Consider the following 16,646-nt stretch of genomic DNA (forward strand, 5'->3'; position numbering starts at 1 on the left):
ACTCTTTATAAATGCCTATGAGAATTAAAATGTATTGGTTTAATTTTTTATAATTATGATAGATAATTTTATTTCATAATTCAATTTACTTACAATTCTATGCAAAGGCACTTGACATCACGTATATTTAAACATTATTGATAATTTTTTACCCTATAAGAAATCACAAGTAATATGTGACACTTTAATAAACAAATTATGTATTGCAGTTCGCGTGCCGGTGATTCATTGATCATTGTTTCACACCTGAAGCATGTCGATTACCAGTAAATCGGCCCTTATTCACATTCTATTTTTGTAGGTATGTTATCCACTAAAGACCACTGATTAGTATATTGTGTAGTCATAATTATTTTAATGTGCATATCAAATAAACGATTACCATTACATACATGTCAGCTTATTTAAATTGCATTTTATTAACATTGAAAGTTGTTTTTTCATTTGTATTTTGCTATATAATGATATACGAAAGAAAGTTACAATAACTAACTTAATAATATGCATATAAACTAGATAAATAATATCAAATAAAACATGGTTACGAGTTGGTAAAAATAGGGTACGAGTTGGTTGAGTACGACTTGTCGAAAGTACGAGTTGTCGTGTACCCAGGAGTTTTAGGTTGCTACAAAGCGTTCAGACGATCTTTGTAAAGTAGCACATGGACTGAGCTGTTTACAAACACTTTATTCATGCATGTATCTTAGAAATATTAAAAAAAGTCTATCATGACAGACCTAATAGATGACGTCAGGAGGAAAGTTACTCTACGGGAGCATGCTGTAGAAAATGTATGTTTTTATTCAGCATTTATATGGAACTAGTATAGGTTGTAAGCTTCTGTTACCAGTTGCAATTTCTGAATTCTGTTTAAAAAGAGGAGTAGATACATGTCATGATCTTGTTCCTAAGGTCAATATATATGTTGACATAACTAGTCTCTTTGAATCTCTTTGTGTTTCCTTTTTTATTCATTGTAGGGGGTCTCATTGGGGGGTTTGCGATCACGGATCCCGCTTACTGTTTTGTCAGATTCCCGTATCCCGCTAACACTATGAACGTAAGGAATTCCCATTTTTTTGTCATTTCCCTGGTCCCGCTAGACCTCATTTCCCGTTCTCACGACACATTTATTTGACTTTCACGTGTCACGCTCACAAAAATCAGCAGGCCCACGTCAGAGGGGGGATTAGTCCAAATAATTATGACGTCTTGAAAGGCTATTATAAATTTTTTCTTTGACACCTTACATTTCAAGACGTCATAATTATTTGGACTAAGGGGGATAGGACCTTTATCGGGACTCCGGGATCAGGTGTTTTTAAGCTCGGGATTGACCCTTTCGTGATCTGGGAATTCTTTTTTCGAATTTCGGGACCTCAGGATTTCGTATTTATAAGCCCGGGATTTCGGGATTTGGTGTTTTTTAGTTTGGGATTTCGGGATCAGGACCCCTCCTATCCCCTCTCACGTCACGCTTAGGACCCCAATGAGACCCACATTGTACTGTAGTTTCTCCTAGTTATATCAAACAGTATTTCAGTTCATTTGTTTAGGTGCAGGATCAGGATTCTTCAGGGCCAAATTATATTGATTCAGGAACATAGATATTGACAGGACATGACACTTCCTTATGGTAGCTGATTTTATTGTTGTGGTCATAGGTAATAATGAAACTATACAGAATTTGACATGTGTTAAAAATGACCCGCTCTCTTATCCTAATATTTCTGATAATATACATGTAAATAAAATGTCATTCAAAATTGTTTTATAGTGATGCCAGTGTATCAAACTTGTATTCTGTCACTTTAATTTTGTTACATTTTGTATTTAAATGGCATTCACTTGATAATAGAATGATCATGATAGTACTGAATGCAAACAGCCTTTACAGTGTAACAAAAAAAAAATTGCGCTGCATGCCGTCCTAACTTTAAAACATTTTAAAACACTTCACATCAAATAAATCACAATTGTTTTGTTCATTTAATATGAAAAAAGATATCTTCTTTATGATAACACTGGTATTAATTTAGGATTATAACTACTGTATGTGGTTAATTTATTGAGCAGTTCCAATAGTTTTTCAATCAGATGCCACCAAAATCCATAAAAATCACAAAGTGTCATGAATTCAAAGATTTTATCAACTTTATTTAATTATTGATAAGCCTATCAGATTCATTTCCTGTTAGATATACATGTACATGTACTGTTCCCAGATTGATTGTAGAATACGAAAGAGTGATGTCGTATACATACATTTAGGAAGGTGTCACAGAACAGAATTCACCTTATTGCTATTCCCGGCTGACCCAACAATCTGTCCTTCTTGAACTATTGATTTCATAAATTAATAACTTTTCCATTGTGGGCGTCAGATTATTTTGTACATTGTGTATTATGACTTCAAAATTTTACAGGAAAATGTCTGATGTCCATGCAGTTATGGTTGGTCAAATAGCAATAAGGTGTGTTAAAATAGCCTTTCAAGATATCATAATTATTTAGACTCTAGGCTAAGTGTACATGTATCTTGAAATCACCCTGAACTCTTTAAAATGTAGTGTTTTGTACTTTATAAATTTGTCTTTGAAGTAATCTTTGTTTTGACAGTGCCAATTTTTGAGAAAATGATCTAGTTAGGAGACCATTATCAATCCATGTCGTATACATGTATGCTTTCGTGCATGCTCAGTCAACATACAGCACATGCTACATGTACACCTGTTGCCTAATCTCTACATTCTGTCTCTGTCAGATGTACCACCAAAAATGGTGTATTTGGAATTAAAATTCGCTATATACACAGGTTATAACTTCATTGTACAAGTAGCCTCTGGTTGTAGTAAGAAAACCAGGACGGGTTCAAACAAAGATTGAAAGAAAAAAACTTTGTGTACCTTTATAATCAGCATGACTTTATCATATGACCTTACAAATATTAAAAATAAGGCATACTAAGGTACTTAAATTCAGTCACAGACTCGCGATGATGTGGGTATGTAATTTTTTATGTTAAGGTACAAATGTACTTGCTCTAAATATATGATAAAAACATAACTCTTGAATTATATTTCTAGACACATAGCTCTGACTTTCCTGGAAATTATGAAGATTATGATGACTCATGGAGTCAGAAAAAATTTGAAAAGGTAAGATTTATATAGGTTACTGTACGGATTTCAACAATAATTGTAACCCATACTGCATATCCTAGTCAGCTATAAAAAGCCTCAAGAATGGCTTATGTAATGCAATTCAAAAGAGAAAAATTAACTGCCTGATTTATTTACAAAATAATTACGAAATACAAAAATGATATTCGGTAACAAACAACAACCACATAATAACAGACTCCTCACTTGGGACAGGCACATACAATGTGGCGGCTTAAGTTAAACTTGTTTGAATGCACCAAGTTCCCCCACTTACCTACTGCTAAACTGGGACAATGGAATAACAGTACACCATAAAAACAAGCTACAAATATTATATATTAGTAGCAAATATTTATGAATAAAATTATTTAAAAAAAAAAGTAAATTAAAGTAAAGCAAAGACACTGAACTAATAGAACAATAAATTTTAGAACAAGGTTATAGTTGTAAACCATTATATTTTTTTAGAAGTTCAGAATTGATATGGTAAAGATGAGCCATGATGAACTCGAATTTGATATGGTAGGGGTAGATGCTTCTATAGCCAATGCATTCAGAAGGATTCTTCTTTCTGAAGTAAGTAAAATATAGCTGGTTACAAACTCACACTTGTAATGCCTCTTTACCGAAACATTTAAAAGTAAAGAAAACAAAGCTGGTTTCAATTCAATTGAACGTTTTATTTGATGTCTGTATTCAGCAAATAAACAACATAAACACAAGCTCTGGGGATCTTTTCAAGTTGACTAACAAGTGTTTATGAATATTTTGCTCAAGCCCGTAGCCAGGAATTTCCAAAGGGGGGTTCGTTTGACTCACAAACTCGATTTTAACAGTCACAATTCGAACAGAACATTGACTTTAACAGTGCTTATGAGTTTTCAAGGGGGGGGTTCGTCCGAACCCCCCGACCCCCCCCCCTGGCTACGGGTATGTTGCTATTGGTCATATCTTGAGTGATATGTATTTAGATTTTAGTTATGTATTGACATTACCATTATTATTTTAGGTCCCCACAATGGCCATAGAAAAAGTTTTTATTTACAATAATACCTCTATAATACAAGATGAAGTATTAGCACACAGACTGGGATTGATACCTATTAAAGCTGATCCAAGACTGTTTGAATATAGACAGGAAGGTAGGAATAAGAATTAAGGGTGTTATACAGATGTACTTTAAGACTGATTTCATTTTTTCCAGCACAGATTTTTAAGATCAACTATCTTGTAAAACATAAATTACGCAGAGTTAAAATGAAATGATACTGGCAGTATCAAACAATAAAATAAAGAAAGACCCCAGCAAAGCTTTAACACTTAAATAGAAGCTATGTGAATGAAATTAAAAAGAACAAATTTTGTTTTACTTTTTGCTGAAAAAATATTGATCAAAATTAGACAGATAAGGTCTTTTTTATGTTGTTATATTTTGTACAGATTACAGAAACAACAAATTATTATTTGACGATATTTGGTGTAAAACATTCCCACCCTTCATAATTTTAAAATGTTTTTATGGTTGTGGCTTAAAATCAGACTAAGATATGGATAATGGGGTCTACAATGAATATGAAGTAAAATAAAAATATTCAGGTCTTATACCCAAATAAATCCCTAAACACACTAAGAGTAATAATTTGTAACATCTCTGATTTTTTTTTGACTTTATCAGGAGATACAGAGGGAACAGCTGGTGATACTTTAGAATTTCAGTTGAAGGTCAAATGTACAAAGTGTTTGAAAGTTGCAGACACAACAGATCCTGATGATCTGTATAAAGACCATAAAGGTATATTGATTAGTAAAAACATACATAGTAAGTTATAGAAATGAACACTCCAACAATTCTGTTTCAGTGTCATCATGGTCATATATTTTTCTTTTCAAAATAAATAAGCAATACATGTACTGGTTAATAACTTAAAAAATAAAAAGTGCAAAAGCAGGTCTAGCAACAGCTGTAGTCTGTTGGTCTGTCCATTTAAAAAAACCTTTGGTAGAAGACTTTTGTCAAATTATCCTAAATTTCTATGAAAGGGAATTATTTTATATATTTGTTCTGCAGATTTATACTAGTAAACTATTTCTACATACAGAAATTTCCTATTCTTAGGTAGAAAATAATTTTACAGCACTTTGAATTTACTATTTGTGATTGTCTGAAAATTAAACCATGTCTGAAAAGGTTATTAATATTTACAAAAACAACATTTCATACTGACTGTTAGAAGTGAATGTTGAAATTTACCAAACTATCATCCTCAAAACAATAGAGAAAAATGTTATTTCCACTATTTAATTCTCGGAGAAAACATTTCCGGATTTCAATAAAAATTATTATTTTTTATATATTAAGCCTTAGGTCGTAAAATTTATAGATTAGTTGCAAGTGAAGAAATTGCATTTCTCAACAAAAGAGTTTTTATAGAATGAAAGTATTACATCCACTAGCTACATGTACATAAATTATTGTATTATGACTGGTTATTTTCTAAAAATCTTATAATTGCCCTATATTCCAGTGACAACAAAACATCTGAAGTGGGTTCCAATAGGAAATCAAGCTGAAATTGTAAGTTTTTTCATTACTTAAAATCTTAGGTCACTGTAATAGTTTATTATACCCCCGCTTTAAAAAAGGGGGGGTATACTGTTTTACCTCTGTCTGTCCGTCCGTCTCTCCGTCTGTCTGTCCGTCCGTCAGTCAGTAAGTCCGTCCCATGAATATATTTCGTCGCATTTTTCTCAGAAACTACAATACAAGGATTTCTGAAATTCAGTTTCTATCTAAGTCAGCTATACTGTGTGATGCGTTTTCAGATTGATCACTTGACAATTTCCTGTTTACCAAACACTTGTATGATTTCACACATGATAGCCAAGTTGAAAATTTTCATCACACTTTTCTCAGGAACTACAATACAAGGATTTCTGAAATTTGGTTTCAGGATTTATATAAGTCAGCTATACCGTGTGATGCGTTTTCAGATTGTTCACTTGACAACTTCCTGTTTACCGAACACTTGTATGATTTCACACATGATAGCCAAGTTGAAAATTTTCATCACACTTTTCTCAGGAACTACAATACAAGGATTTCTGAAATTTGGTTTCATGATTTATATAAGTCAGCTTTACCGTGTGATGGATTTTCAGATTCATCACTTGACAACTTCCTATTTACCAAACACTTGCCTATTTTTACACTATTTATATTATCCACTTGCGGCGGGGGTATCATCAGTGAGCAGTAGCTAGCAGTTTCACTTGTTTTAAATTGTTTTAAATTGTTATTTGATGTTAAAATTCAGCACAGTACTTCAAATAAACTTATCTTGGTAAACAGTTACTCAGTTGGAAGTTGTGTATTTGGCACATGTTATATTTTAAGAAACTGAATGAGTATATTATTATATTTAATATTAAAGGTATTATATTTTTGATTAAATAAAATATGATTTAAACAACTTTTTGATAAATTATTAAAAAAACTTAGTTATTTCCCCTTGAATAGCTTAGTTGAAAAAATAATTATATTCATTCAGTGTTCTGTCTATCATAATTAAGATTTTTTCAATAATTAGCTTAAGCTACATTTTTATTATGATTTTTCCAGGTTATACAAAATTGTAAGATTGGTACATTGAAAACCTATTTCAGATTTCGGGTGACCGAAAAGGGGGAAAAAATCTTTTCTTAAAATGAAATTAAAATTGAGGCCACAGGACTATTTTCTCGCTTAGTTTTCAAACATGGCTGTAAGGATTCATCAGGTAGTAGAATAGCAGCATCTGACATCAACTTTTTCAGCTAAACCAAATATAACAAATCAAGTCATATATGTCTACTGTGTTTATCTTAACAAAAACATATTAATGTTGCTACCAAATTCATTGGAAAACACAGTTATTTTACTTATTATGATTGAGCCAGTATTATGTATATTAACAGGCTATTATTTGAACTTGGGATTATTTTTAATTATGGAATACATATAGTATAACAAGCATATATTATATGCTTGTTGAAAAATGCAACTATTTGTAATACATGTATATAGATATCAATGCATTCATTCTTTGTTTCAGTTCAAAGAAGGAGAAATCAGACCAGTCCATGATGACATTTTAATAGCAAAGTTAAGGCCAGGGCAGGTAAGCATTATACCTAGAGCTATGAAGCATAGATTTTGGAACCAACTTCCTTTTAAATCAAATAAGTTTCAAATTTATTGAATTTTCTGAACTAAAGGTAGAAGTGAATCATTGATATATATATATCTACAATGAAGTACAGAAATAAAAAAAATCACAACCCACAGATATCCTCTTTTTTTATAGTCAAGTTTAATTTATAAACAACAAAGAAAAAAAAGTTTCTATTTTAAGAGACAGTGGCCTTGAAGTTTTCTTACAATTCAATATGAGTGAAAGAAGATGTGGATCCTATTGGTCAATGAGATAGGAACCTGATGACAAAAATTACTGAAAGACTGTTAATTTTATTTTATTGGCAAAATCCTGAGTCATATGTACAGCTAACCTTACCAAAGACTTCTGGCTTACTTACCAAAGTATTAAAGCCTATTTGTCTATTCAAATAAAATTGAGAATGGAAACTGGTAATGTGTGAAAGAGACAACAACCCAACCAAAGACCAGAAAACACATCACGGTCACCACTGGATCTTCAACACAGTAAGGAAATTCTGCAATTGGAGGCCCGCAGCAGCTAGCCCCTAAACAAAAATGAATGTCACACTAAACTCTGAAATATATAAATGCACCAAAATTTAAAAAAAAAAAACCAGACTAACAAAGGCCAGATACCCCAGGGACAGACACAAAACTGCTGCAGGGTTAAAAATGTTTGTGAGACCTCAACTAAGCTAACATAATCAGAGAAGTGCAGCCTATCTGACCCTAGACTTTTGATTTACTTAACCACAGACTTTCAGGCTATTTTTAGGTGTGGAATTGAGACTTCAGTTAACAAGACTGAAAACTTTTAGCTTTTCTAATAAAATGATTTCAGCCTTTCTAAAAAAAAAACCTGTTAGGGACTGTTAGGTTTGTATCACATCTAAGACTTTCTGATTATCTGATCGAAGACTTTGAGCAAACATGACCAACTCTTTCAAATTTCGTTAAGGTTCTTAATGCCATCTAGTAATTTTCATTCTTTCACTTTAGGAGTTAGACATCAGAATGCATTGTGTCAAAGGTATAGGCAAAGATCATGCAAAGTTCTCACCAGTTGGTAAGTTAGTTTTAGAAAGAATATATTTTATCAGATGACTTTAAAACTCTTTTATCATCGGCTTAAAGCACACAGAGTCTTCTTTGCTAAGTCATAATATTCACTGCTGCAAATATCATGAGAGTTAGATATAAGATTTGGAACAGCTAATGAGTAATAAAGATATTCCAAAGCAACATCAATGACGAAGGCTTATGACTTTATGTCAATTAATGTCGTTTTTTCTTTTCTTGTTTTCAGTGTAATTTTTTTTAGTAAACTAAAATATATTTCAACTTATTTAAGTGAGCAACTTAAAAATCACATGATATAATTTAATAGTACAAAAACAAGGAGCAGTTTTAAAAATATCTTGAGCAAATACTAGAAAATTTGAGAAAGATCAAAAGTCTTGTAATAACACAATTGCTGACTTTTGATATCGTTTCAATAAAATGAATTTATCTGGTGTTTTTTTTTCAGCAACAGCATCATATAGACTCCTACCTGAAATAACATTACTTCAAACAGTAGAGGGCTCTCTAGCAGAAAAACTACAGAAATGTTTCTCTCCTGGTGTCATTGAAATAGACAGAGTTAAAGGAGGTATGTAAAGATCAGTTATGAGCAGTTCATATTAAGCAGAATATACTTAAGAAGATTTGGTATGATTGCCATTGAGTCAACTCTCCACAAGAGACCAGATGACGCACACATTAACAACTATAGGTTACACAGGCCTTTAACAATAAGCAAAGCTCATACCAAATAGTCAGCTATAAAAGGCCCTGAAATGATGAATGTAAAACAATTCAAACAAGAAAACTCACGGTCTAATTTATGTAAAAACAAATGAAGGAAAAACAAATATATAACACACTAACAGACGACAACCACTGAATTAAAGGCTCCTGACTTGGGACAGTCACATTCAAACAGAATGTGGATGGGTTAAACATGTAAGTGGGATCCCAACCCTCTCCTAACCTGGGACAGTGGTATAACAGTACAACATAAGAACGAACTATAAAATCAGTTAAAAAAGGCTAAACTCATCTGATTTCAAATAGAAATACATCTAACAAAAACACCAGAGTGGGCATGGCCAAGTAATTGTACATCCCAACAACAAAAAGACACTAAGTACAGACTGAGAGTACTCACAGTTATTGACAGCTAGTTCAAAGCCAATAACAACTAATAAAAAAAATCATGCATCTAAGGATAGACTATTAAACTAAATTGATATTTGTTTTTCCAATATTGGCAGTTTATCATTGTATTGAAAGCACCTATAATTAACTGGTTATTAAGATAGATTGTTCTGTTTTAGGAAGGAAGAAGGCTCGAGTAGCAAATTCCAGAAAAGATACCTGTAGCCGTGAAGTCTTCCGCCATGAAGATCTGAAAGATACAGTCAAGTTAGAAAGAATAAGGGATCACTTCATATGTAAGTAAATTATTCAGACCTCAAGTGGTTTAGTTTCTTTATAAATCTGGCTGGGATGACTATGATCTGATCTGTTTTTTGGTGACACATTGGGCATTTTATTTTTTGTGAAAATAGGTGGAAAATTTGCAGAAAAAACTTAATCTTTGTAAAAAGAAATTGAAATTGATAAACATCTCTTTTTCCTATGTTTTGGCATATTATGTTATTCAAACTTATCCCTGGTGCGAAATATTATACATCTGTCACCATTTAAAAAAAAAAGATATAAGCCGTTCAAAGTGTTAAAATTTGAATGAAAATAAATATCTAAGTAAAATCATGATATTCTGAATAAATTTGCAGTAAGAAATTTATTCATCTGTTAAAAAATTCTTTCTTGTACAGAAGACTCCAGCAAATTGGATACCCAAAATGTCTGCATAAAATATCTGACTACCCAATATATTCAATTATACTATAAAATTGAGAATGAAAATGGGGAATGTGTCAAAGAGACAACAACCTGACCAAATAAAAAAACAACAGCAGAAGGTCACCAACAGGTCTTCAATGTAGCGAGAAATTCCCGCACCCGAAGGCGTCCTTCAGCTGGCCCCTAATGTATATTCATTGAATATTCTACAATAATGAGTAAGTCTAATTCTGAGATTTTACTCCTTTGAGAATCTGTAAAAGTGACAGTATGAAAAACAAAATAAATGATAATAAAATGCCACTTTTGATATAAGACTAAACATGTTACATATTATTTCAGTTTCTGTGGAGTCTACAGGTGTCCTAACACCAGACGTACTGGTATGTGAAGCTGTCCAAGTCCTGATGAAAAAATGTAGAACATTTCTAACTGAACTGAAAGAAAACACAGATAAACCTAAATAAATCAATGTTACATTACACAGTTGTCAACCATTATTTGAGTATCTATAATGTAACAGGAACTTAGACCACTGTCTACAGTTATAGTATGCTCATACAAATTTTGACTTCCTTAGTGGTCTCATGATGTTTGCCTAAGATAGAGGTCATGAGATATTTTAATCCTTTGCAAAGTCCAATCAGAGACTTTAAAATAATTTTTTTCTTCTCTGCCTAGCACACACCAGTTTAGAATTAGAGGAGACACTTGTTTATTCATGGTCCAAATAATATAACAGTTTTGTAAGTATACCTTTCTCTTTCAAGGCTGGTACCTCAAGTTTATCAACTCTCTCGGCTGATACCTCAGCATTTTATTGGTGACCAAGAAATATGGGATGTCTGTCATTCTGTGGCTTGTAAGCCCTCTCACATGTACAATCAAGACAGATTTTTATAAAACTTGTATCATAGGTTTGAATAAGCAATGTCTTTGAAAAGTTTTGAAAGAGTTATACCACTGGGACATTAACTATATGGAAAATTACATTGTTAGCACTCTCATTTGTACAGCCTTGCCAGATTTTTATGAAACTTATGTTATTGGTTTATATTATCAATATCTTAAGATGAGTTTGAAAATCAGCAATGTATTTATTGATGTTGTGCACCTTTTTTTATGTAGTTGTTTAAAGATATTTCCCCATTTTTACATTTTTTATTTCATAAAAATCACATCTTTTTCCAAAAAAACCTGCAAATCAAATTCCTTTTCCTTATTTTTCAACCAGCAATATTTATGCTTTTTGGATGTCAATTCGAATGTCATCTCTTTTATAGTCCAGTTGTCTCTGCTACTTGATTGACCTTTAGTTCTTTATCCTTTTAATAAGCTTAAGAATCAGGATTTTCAATTTCTTTGGCCTCGAGTATTCCTGAAGATTTAGTGATTGTTAAATATGAATCTGGTGCAGAAAAATTGGTACCATTAATGATACATACAGTTTGACTTTATTTAGATATTCAGCATACATCATTCTCTATTGTTTAAGAAATACAACACAGCCTTTTCAGTCTGATCAATATTTGTCCCACCAAGGGCATTATATTTTAGGGTATCTGTTTGTTCCTTACTTCATTCATCAGTGTCTCCCGCTTCAGGTTAAAGTTTGGGTCAAAGTAGTTTTTGATGAAGTTGGAAGTCCAATCAACTTGAAACATATTACACGTCTTCCCTATGATATAATCTCTCTAGTTTTTACCCACCTTCCACTGAACATGGAAAATGAGTGGGGCATACTAAGGACACGTTCTTGTTTTTTCTTGAAACTATTTGCCGACTCACTGGTTTTTGAGTGATTTTTTTAGAGGCTTATTTACACATCCTTTCTTTGCCAGTCACACAATTTTAGAAGGGCATTATTTTTTCTGGTCTTGCTCATACAGTTACTTGGTGGCCACAGACCACAATTAATTCCTCTATTAGTTCTTAAAAACTTTTTGTCTCATTAAAAAAATTGCACCGAATCTTTTTGTCTTATTTTTTGTGTGTGTTATGTATAGTTCAAGTCCAAAAATATATCCAAAATTCAGAAAGATTGCTTTCACACATCTTACAAATTTAGCCAATACACATCCATACCCCTATTGACAAGTCAAGAGATGTTTCGAAAACTGTAAATATTACCTTTTTGCACTTGGCCTATTCACTCTTTCCATGTCAAAATCAGTTTAAATACAACATCCAAAAATTTATTTCACCTCTCTTCTTCCATTTTCACCCAAAAATATCTAAGAAATGAGTGAGGAAGAGAAAGAAAAAAAATTAAGGCAAAATACACTCTAATTTAAAGGAACTATATTCGTGGACAACGAAAAGCGGGGTAATTAATTGTGGTCTTGGGCCTGGTAAGATTTTTTTTTTAAATATCGATTTTAGTTGAAATGATAGGACTTTTTTTTTTAGTAAGAACTCACTTCTGTCCCAGAGTATATGTCCACCCTATATCAGGTAAATATTTTTGGTCAAGTTTTTTTAACCTTATGTGGTGTGGTCATATAAACTTGAAACTTGTTCATTATGTTGTAAAAATAAAAGTAATTGGGGCCCCTCTGAATGGAGGAGGTCTGATAGTGATCAGTCTGTCAGTTGGTCGGTCCCTAACAAATTCTGTTCTCTCTTAGCTAGATATTAATTTCAAAGTTTATACTTGACATGTATATTAACCAACACCAGAGGGTGTGTCATAATGTATTTTCTTCCTATGTCAAAGGTCAAGGTCAAAAACTTTGGTTTCACTTGACATCCCCATGTCCTATTGTGTAGATCATTTTTTCAATGTTTGCTCTATATCTTGAGAGACTTTATGATTTCGAAGTTTATACTTGACAAGAATATAAACCAACACCAGAGGGTGTGTCATAATGTACAACTTCCTAGGTCAAAAACTTTGGTTTTAGTTGACAATCCTATGTCCTATGATCAGGCACTTGTCTCATAATGTTTTTATGCCCCCTCCGTGGCGGAGGGGGCATTAAGTTTTACCCTTTTCCGTCTGTACATCTGTATGTATTGTTTGGTGGCGTCCCTTTTACTGTTCTAGAGTTATGCCCTTTTGCAAATGAAAAAAAAAAAATATATTTGAATTTCGGGGCTGTCACTTTTACTGTTCAAGAGTTATGCCCTTTACAAATGGAAAAATTGCTGAAAAATTTCAAAAATATCAATCAAGTATTTTTTTTTTTTAATTGGAGTTATCTTCCTTTGTCCATTATTATAGTTGAATATCAACTACAATCAATGCTTTTTAAAATCTTCTTTGAAAATTTGAGTTATCTTTATTTTTTCCAAAATGGTAGTTGAATCAACTAAAACCTATGCCTTACACAATGCAATATTCAATTTTACTTCCAACTGATAAATTAAAGCAATCTTTACCATTCAGTGCTTCCAAGCAATTTGATGACCATCCTAGGATTATGCCCCTTTACAAATGGAAAAATTGCTGATTTTTTTCATTTCTATTCTCTTAACTTAAGTTGTCTGAACTTAATTAACTGAAATGTATATATAATGCTTATTACCACTACAGTCAGTTGAAGTTCAAATTTTTGCAGCTTCACTGTTACAGTTCTTGAGTTATGTCCCATTATAACATTATATGCTAGTGGGGGCATAATCTGTGTCTTTATTTATTTTTCCTAGTTATATGTTAAAGTATAAAGGGGGAAAAAAATCTTAGACAAATGCCTGTTGTCTTATGGTAAAGATACAAATTTTTACCACACATTATTCAACGGGGCCCACAGAGATTGTTCCAAACTCAATGATGTCTAGTTGTGCCAAATTATGGTTTTTACCCCAAAAACAAGGTTCACTGAACATTAAATTGTGATTGTTGGACATAAGTATATTTTCAGGTTTATGTTTATGGTTACTGTAGTTGACAATGAAACTTTGGTCACATCTACTTGAAACTTGGTATACATATTTTTAATAAAAAGAACTAAAACTACTCAAAACAGATTTTTACCCCAAGTTTAAGATTAACTGAACATAACAATTGAATAGTGTCAACAGTGTGTTTTATGGAACAAATATTCTTGGTTTCTGTTAAGGTTATTATATGCTACTGTATGGATGCATTAACTTTCATGGGAACCAATTCTCATGGATTGAGGAAAACTTGCATTTTTATGTCCCATTCATGGGCATTATGTTTTCTGGTCTGTGCGACTGTTTGTTTGTTCGTCCGTTCATCTGTCCTGCTTCAGGTCAAAGTATTTGGTTAAAGTTTTTGGTTGAGGTAGTTTTTGGTGAAGTTGAGTTCCAATCAACTTGAAACTTAGTACACATATACCCTATGCTATGATCTTTCTAATTTTAATGCCAAATTAGAGTTTTTACCCCAATTCACTGTCCACTGAACTTATAAAATGATAGTGCGGATGGGACATCCATGAACTATGGACACATTTTTGTCTTGGATACTAGTATATAATTTCGTGGTTCTAGCAATGTCTGTATAATCCTTTAGGAAATTTGTAATTCTTTAAACATTTAAATTTGTGGTTCCCCTGCACCCTTGAAATCCATGAAAATTGGTATAAAACGATTAATAATGAATTCACAGTATTTAAACTTGCTTAGTGATGTTGCTTGTCCAATATTAAATGAAATGTCACAGGATATTTTCACCTCAATAATTCTTTAACTAGAAAATTTGTGACGAGTGAACCAACACCTTCTAACGGAAAAGCTGGTAGAGTAACCAAGATGGATACCGAAGTATGGATAATGCTGCGGTTGTCTTAAAACCTCATGGAAATATAATATGTAGAGACAACAACATCTGGATTACCGCAAGGTGATAGTTTTATTGAGTCGACATGTTTCGCCGCTAATGCGGCATCATCAGGACAATATTACAGAGTTTACATGTTCATAAAGTGTATATAATGCGGTTGTATTAATTATGACGTAAAAGAATAAAAGTGAAAGTGAAAATGTAAAATAGTGTTCATAATGTAGCAAGAATAAAAGTTAAAAATAGAAATAAAAACAAATGTTTATCTTGACTGGTATGTTCCGCAGTCACTGTGATTGAGGTTCATATATAAATAGAAAGTGAATACAACCGCATTATATACACTTTATGAACATGTAAACTCTGTAATATTGTCCTGATGATGCCGCATTAGCGGCGAAACATGTCGACTCAATAAAACTATCACCTTGCGGTAACCCAGATGTTGTTGTCTCTACATATTATATTTCCATGAGGTTTTAAGACAACCGCAGCATACTTCGGTATCCATCTTGGTTACTCTACCAGCTTTTCCGTTAGAAGGTGTTGGTTCACTCGTCACAAATTATTTATTTTTCTGTGAACCCCTGCATCCGCACACGATCCACCTTAGCCGTCCTGCGTTGTAGTTACAACCGTCAGCCTCATGTCTACCGACCAGTTCCATTCTACCACCAACCTCACTGAAGAAACAGCCCATACCTCGAAGAAAAGAAAAACCCGCGACGAAGATATGGAGGATAATACAACCGCACCCGCAACCGCACCCGCTCCAACTACGATAACCATCCAAGAGAAAAACTTAGCACACGTTAGAACCTTACGGAAATTGAACATTAAATTCATCCGCAGCATACCTAAGTACACAAAGTCAAAGTAATTCGGAATACCAGGCATTTTACTTAAAGAAAAAGGAAGGAACCAGAACCAGGATGAACCACATAAACCACAAACCTAATTTACAAAGAAAAGCCTGATCCACGGACATTTTATTATCAAAGTTAATTTTTATGAACATATCTACCAAGATTTACAATTCCCAAAATTGCGGCAATCATACACTTCACCCTTTACTACCTCAATGGAAGCAGTACGGGATGGCCAATGGGGTGTTGTCCTATTTGGAAATGAACTGACATTTTATAAACCTCTATGAGGACCTCTACACAGACGTGCAAGAATAGCAGCTAACCACATCGTTAATAACTTTATTGACTAACTTTCACTTTTAACTATACTAGATTCTTATTTTAATTTCACTTTCACTTTCTATTTATATATGAACCTCAATCACAGTGACTACGGAACATACCAGTCAAGATGAACATTTGTTTTTATTTCTATTTTTAACTTTTATTCTTGCTACATTATGAACACTATTTTACATTTTCACTTTCACTTTTATTCTTTTACGTCATAATTAATACAACCGCATTATATACACTTTATGAACATGTAAACTCTGTAATATTGTCCTGATGATGCCGCATTAGCGGCGAAACATGTCGACTCAATAAAACTATCACCTTGCGGTAACTCAGATGTTGTTGTCTCTACTTATTATATTTTAACTAGAAAAGTTTAAATCTAGAGACCATACCCTTTCCCGGAGGATATGTATCTG

The 16,646-nt window shown here is 32.7% G+C and overlaps 1 protein-coding gene across 1 annotated transcript; it reads left to right on the forward strand.

Annotated features, from left to right (window-relative positions):
- The first annotated feature begins 629 nt into the window (after positions 1-629).
- On the forward strand, positions 630-10,754 carry LOC134711766 (DNA-directed RNA polymerases I and III subunit RPAC1-like). Its single transcript, XM_063572632.1, has 11 exons — positions 630-794; positions 3,090-3,161; positions 3,636-3,743; positions 4,177-4,309; positions 4,843-4,959; positions 5,693-5,742; positions 7,259-7,324; positions 8,362-8,428; positions 8,891-9,013; positions 9,741-9,857; positions 10,615-10,754. The coding sequence occupies exons 1-11, from the start codon at positions 732-734 to the stop codon at positions 10,737-10,739; spliced, it is 1,041 nt and encodes a 346-aa protein (XP_063428702.1). The 5' UTR covers positions 630-731; the 3' UTR covers positions 10,740-10,754.
- Positions 10,755-16,646: the final 5,892 nt, after the last annotated feature.

The sequence above is a fragment of the Mytilus trossulus genome, chromosome 3 (assembly GCF_036588685.1).
Source record: "Mytilus trossulus isolate FHL-02 chromosome 3, PNRI_Mtr1.1.1.hap1, whole genome shotgun sequence".
In the NCBI taxonomy this organism is placed as follows: domain Eukaryota; kingdom Metazoa; phylum Mollusca; class Bivalvia; order Mytilida; family Mytilidae; genus Mytilus; species Mytilus trossulus.

Coding starts and splice junctions, on each gene's coding strand:
- LOC134711766 (XM_063572632.1), top strand. CDS start 732: ATGACAGACCTAATAGATGACGTCAGGAGGAAAGTTACTCTACGGGAG. Junction 795..3,089: donor GGGAGCATGCTGTAGAAAAT/GTATGTTTTTAT, acceptor TTATATTTCTAG/ACACATAGCTCTGACTTTCC. Junction 9,014..9,740: donor AATAGACAGAGTTAAAGGAG/GTATGTAAAGAT, acceptor GTTCTGTTTTAG/GAAGGAAGAAGGCTCGAGTA.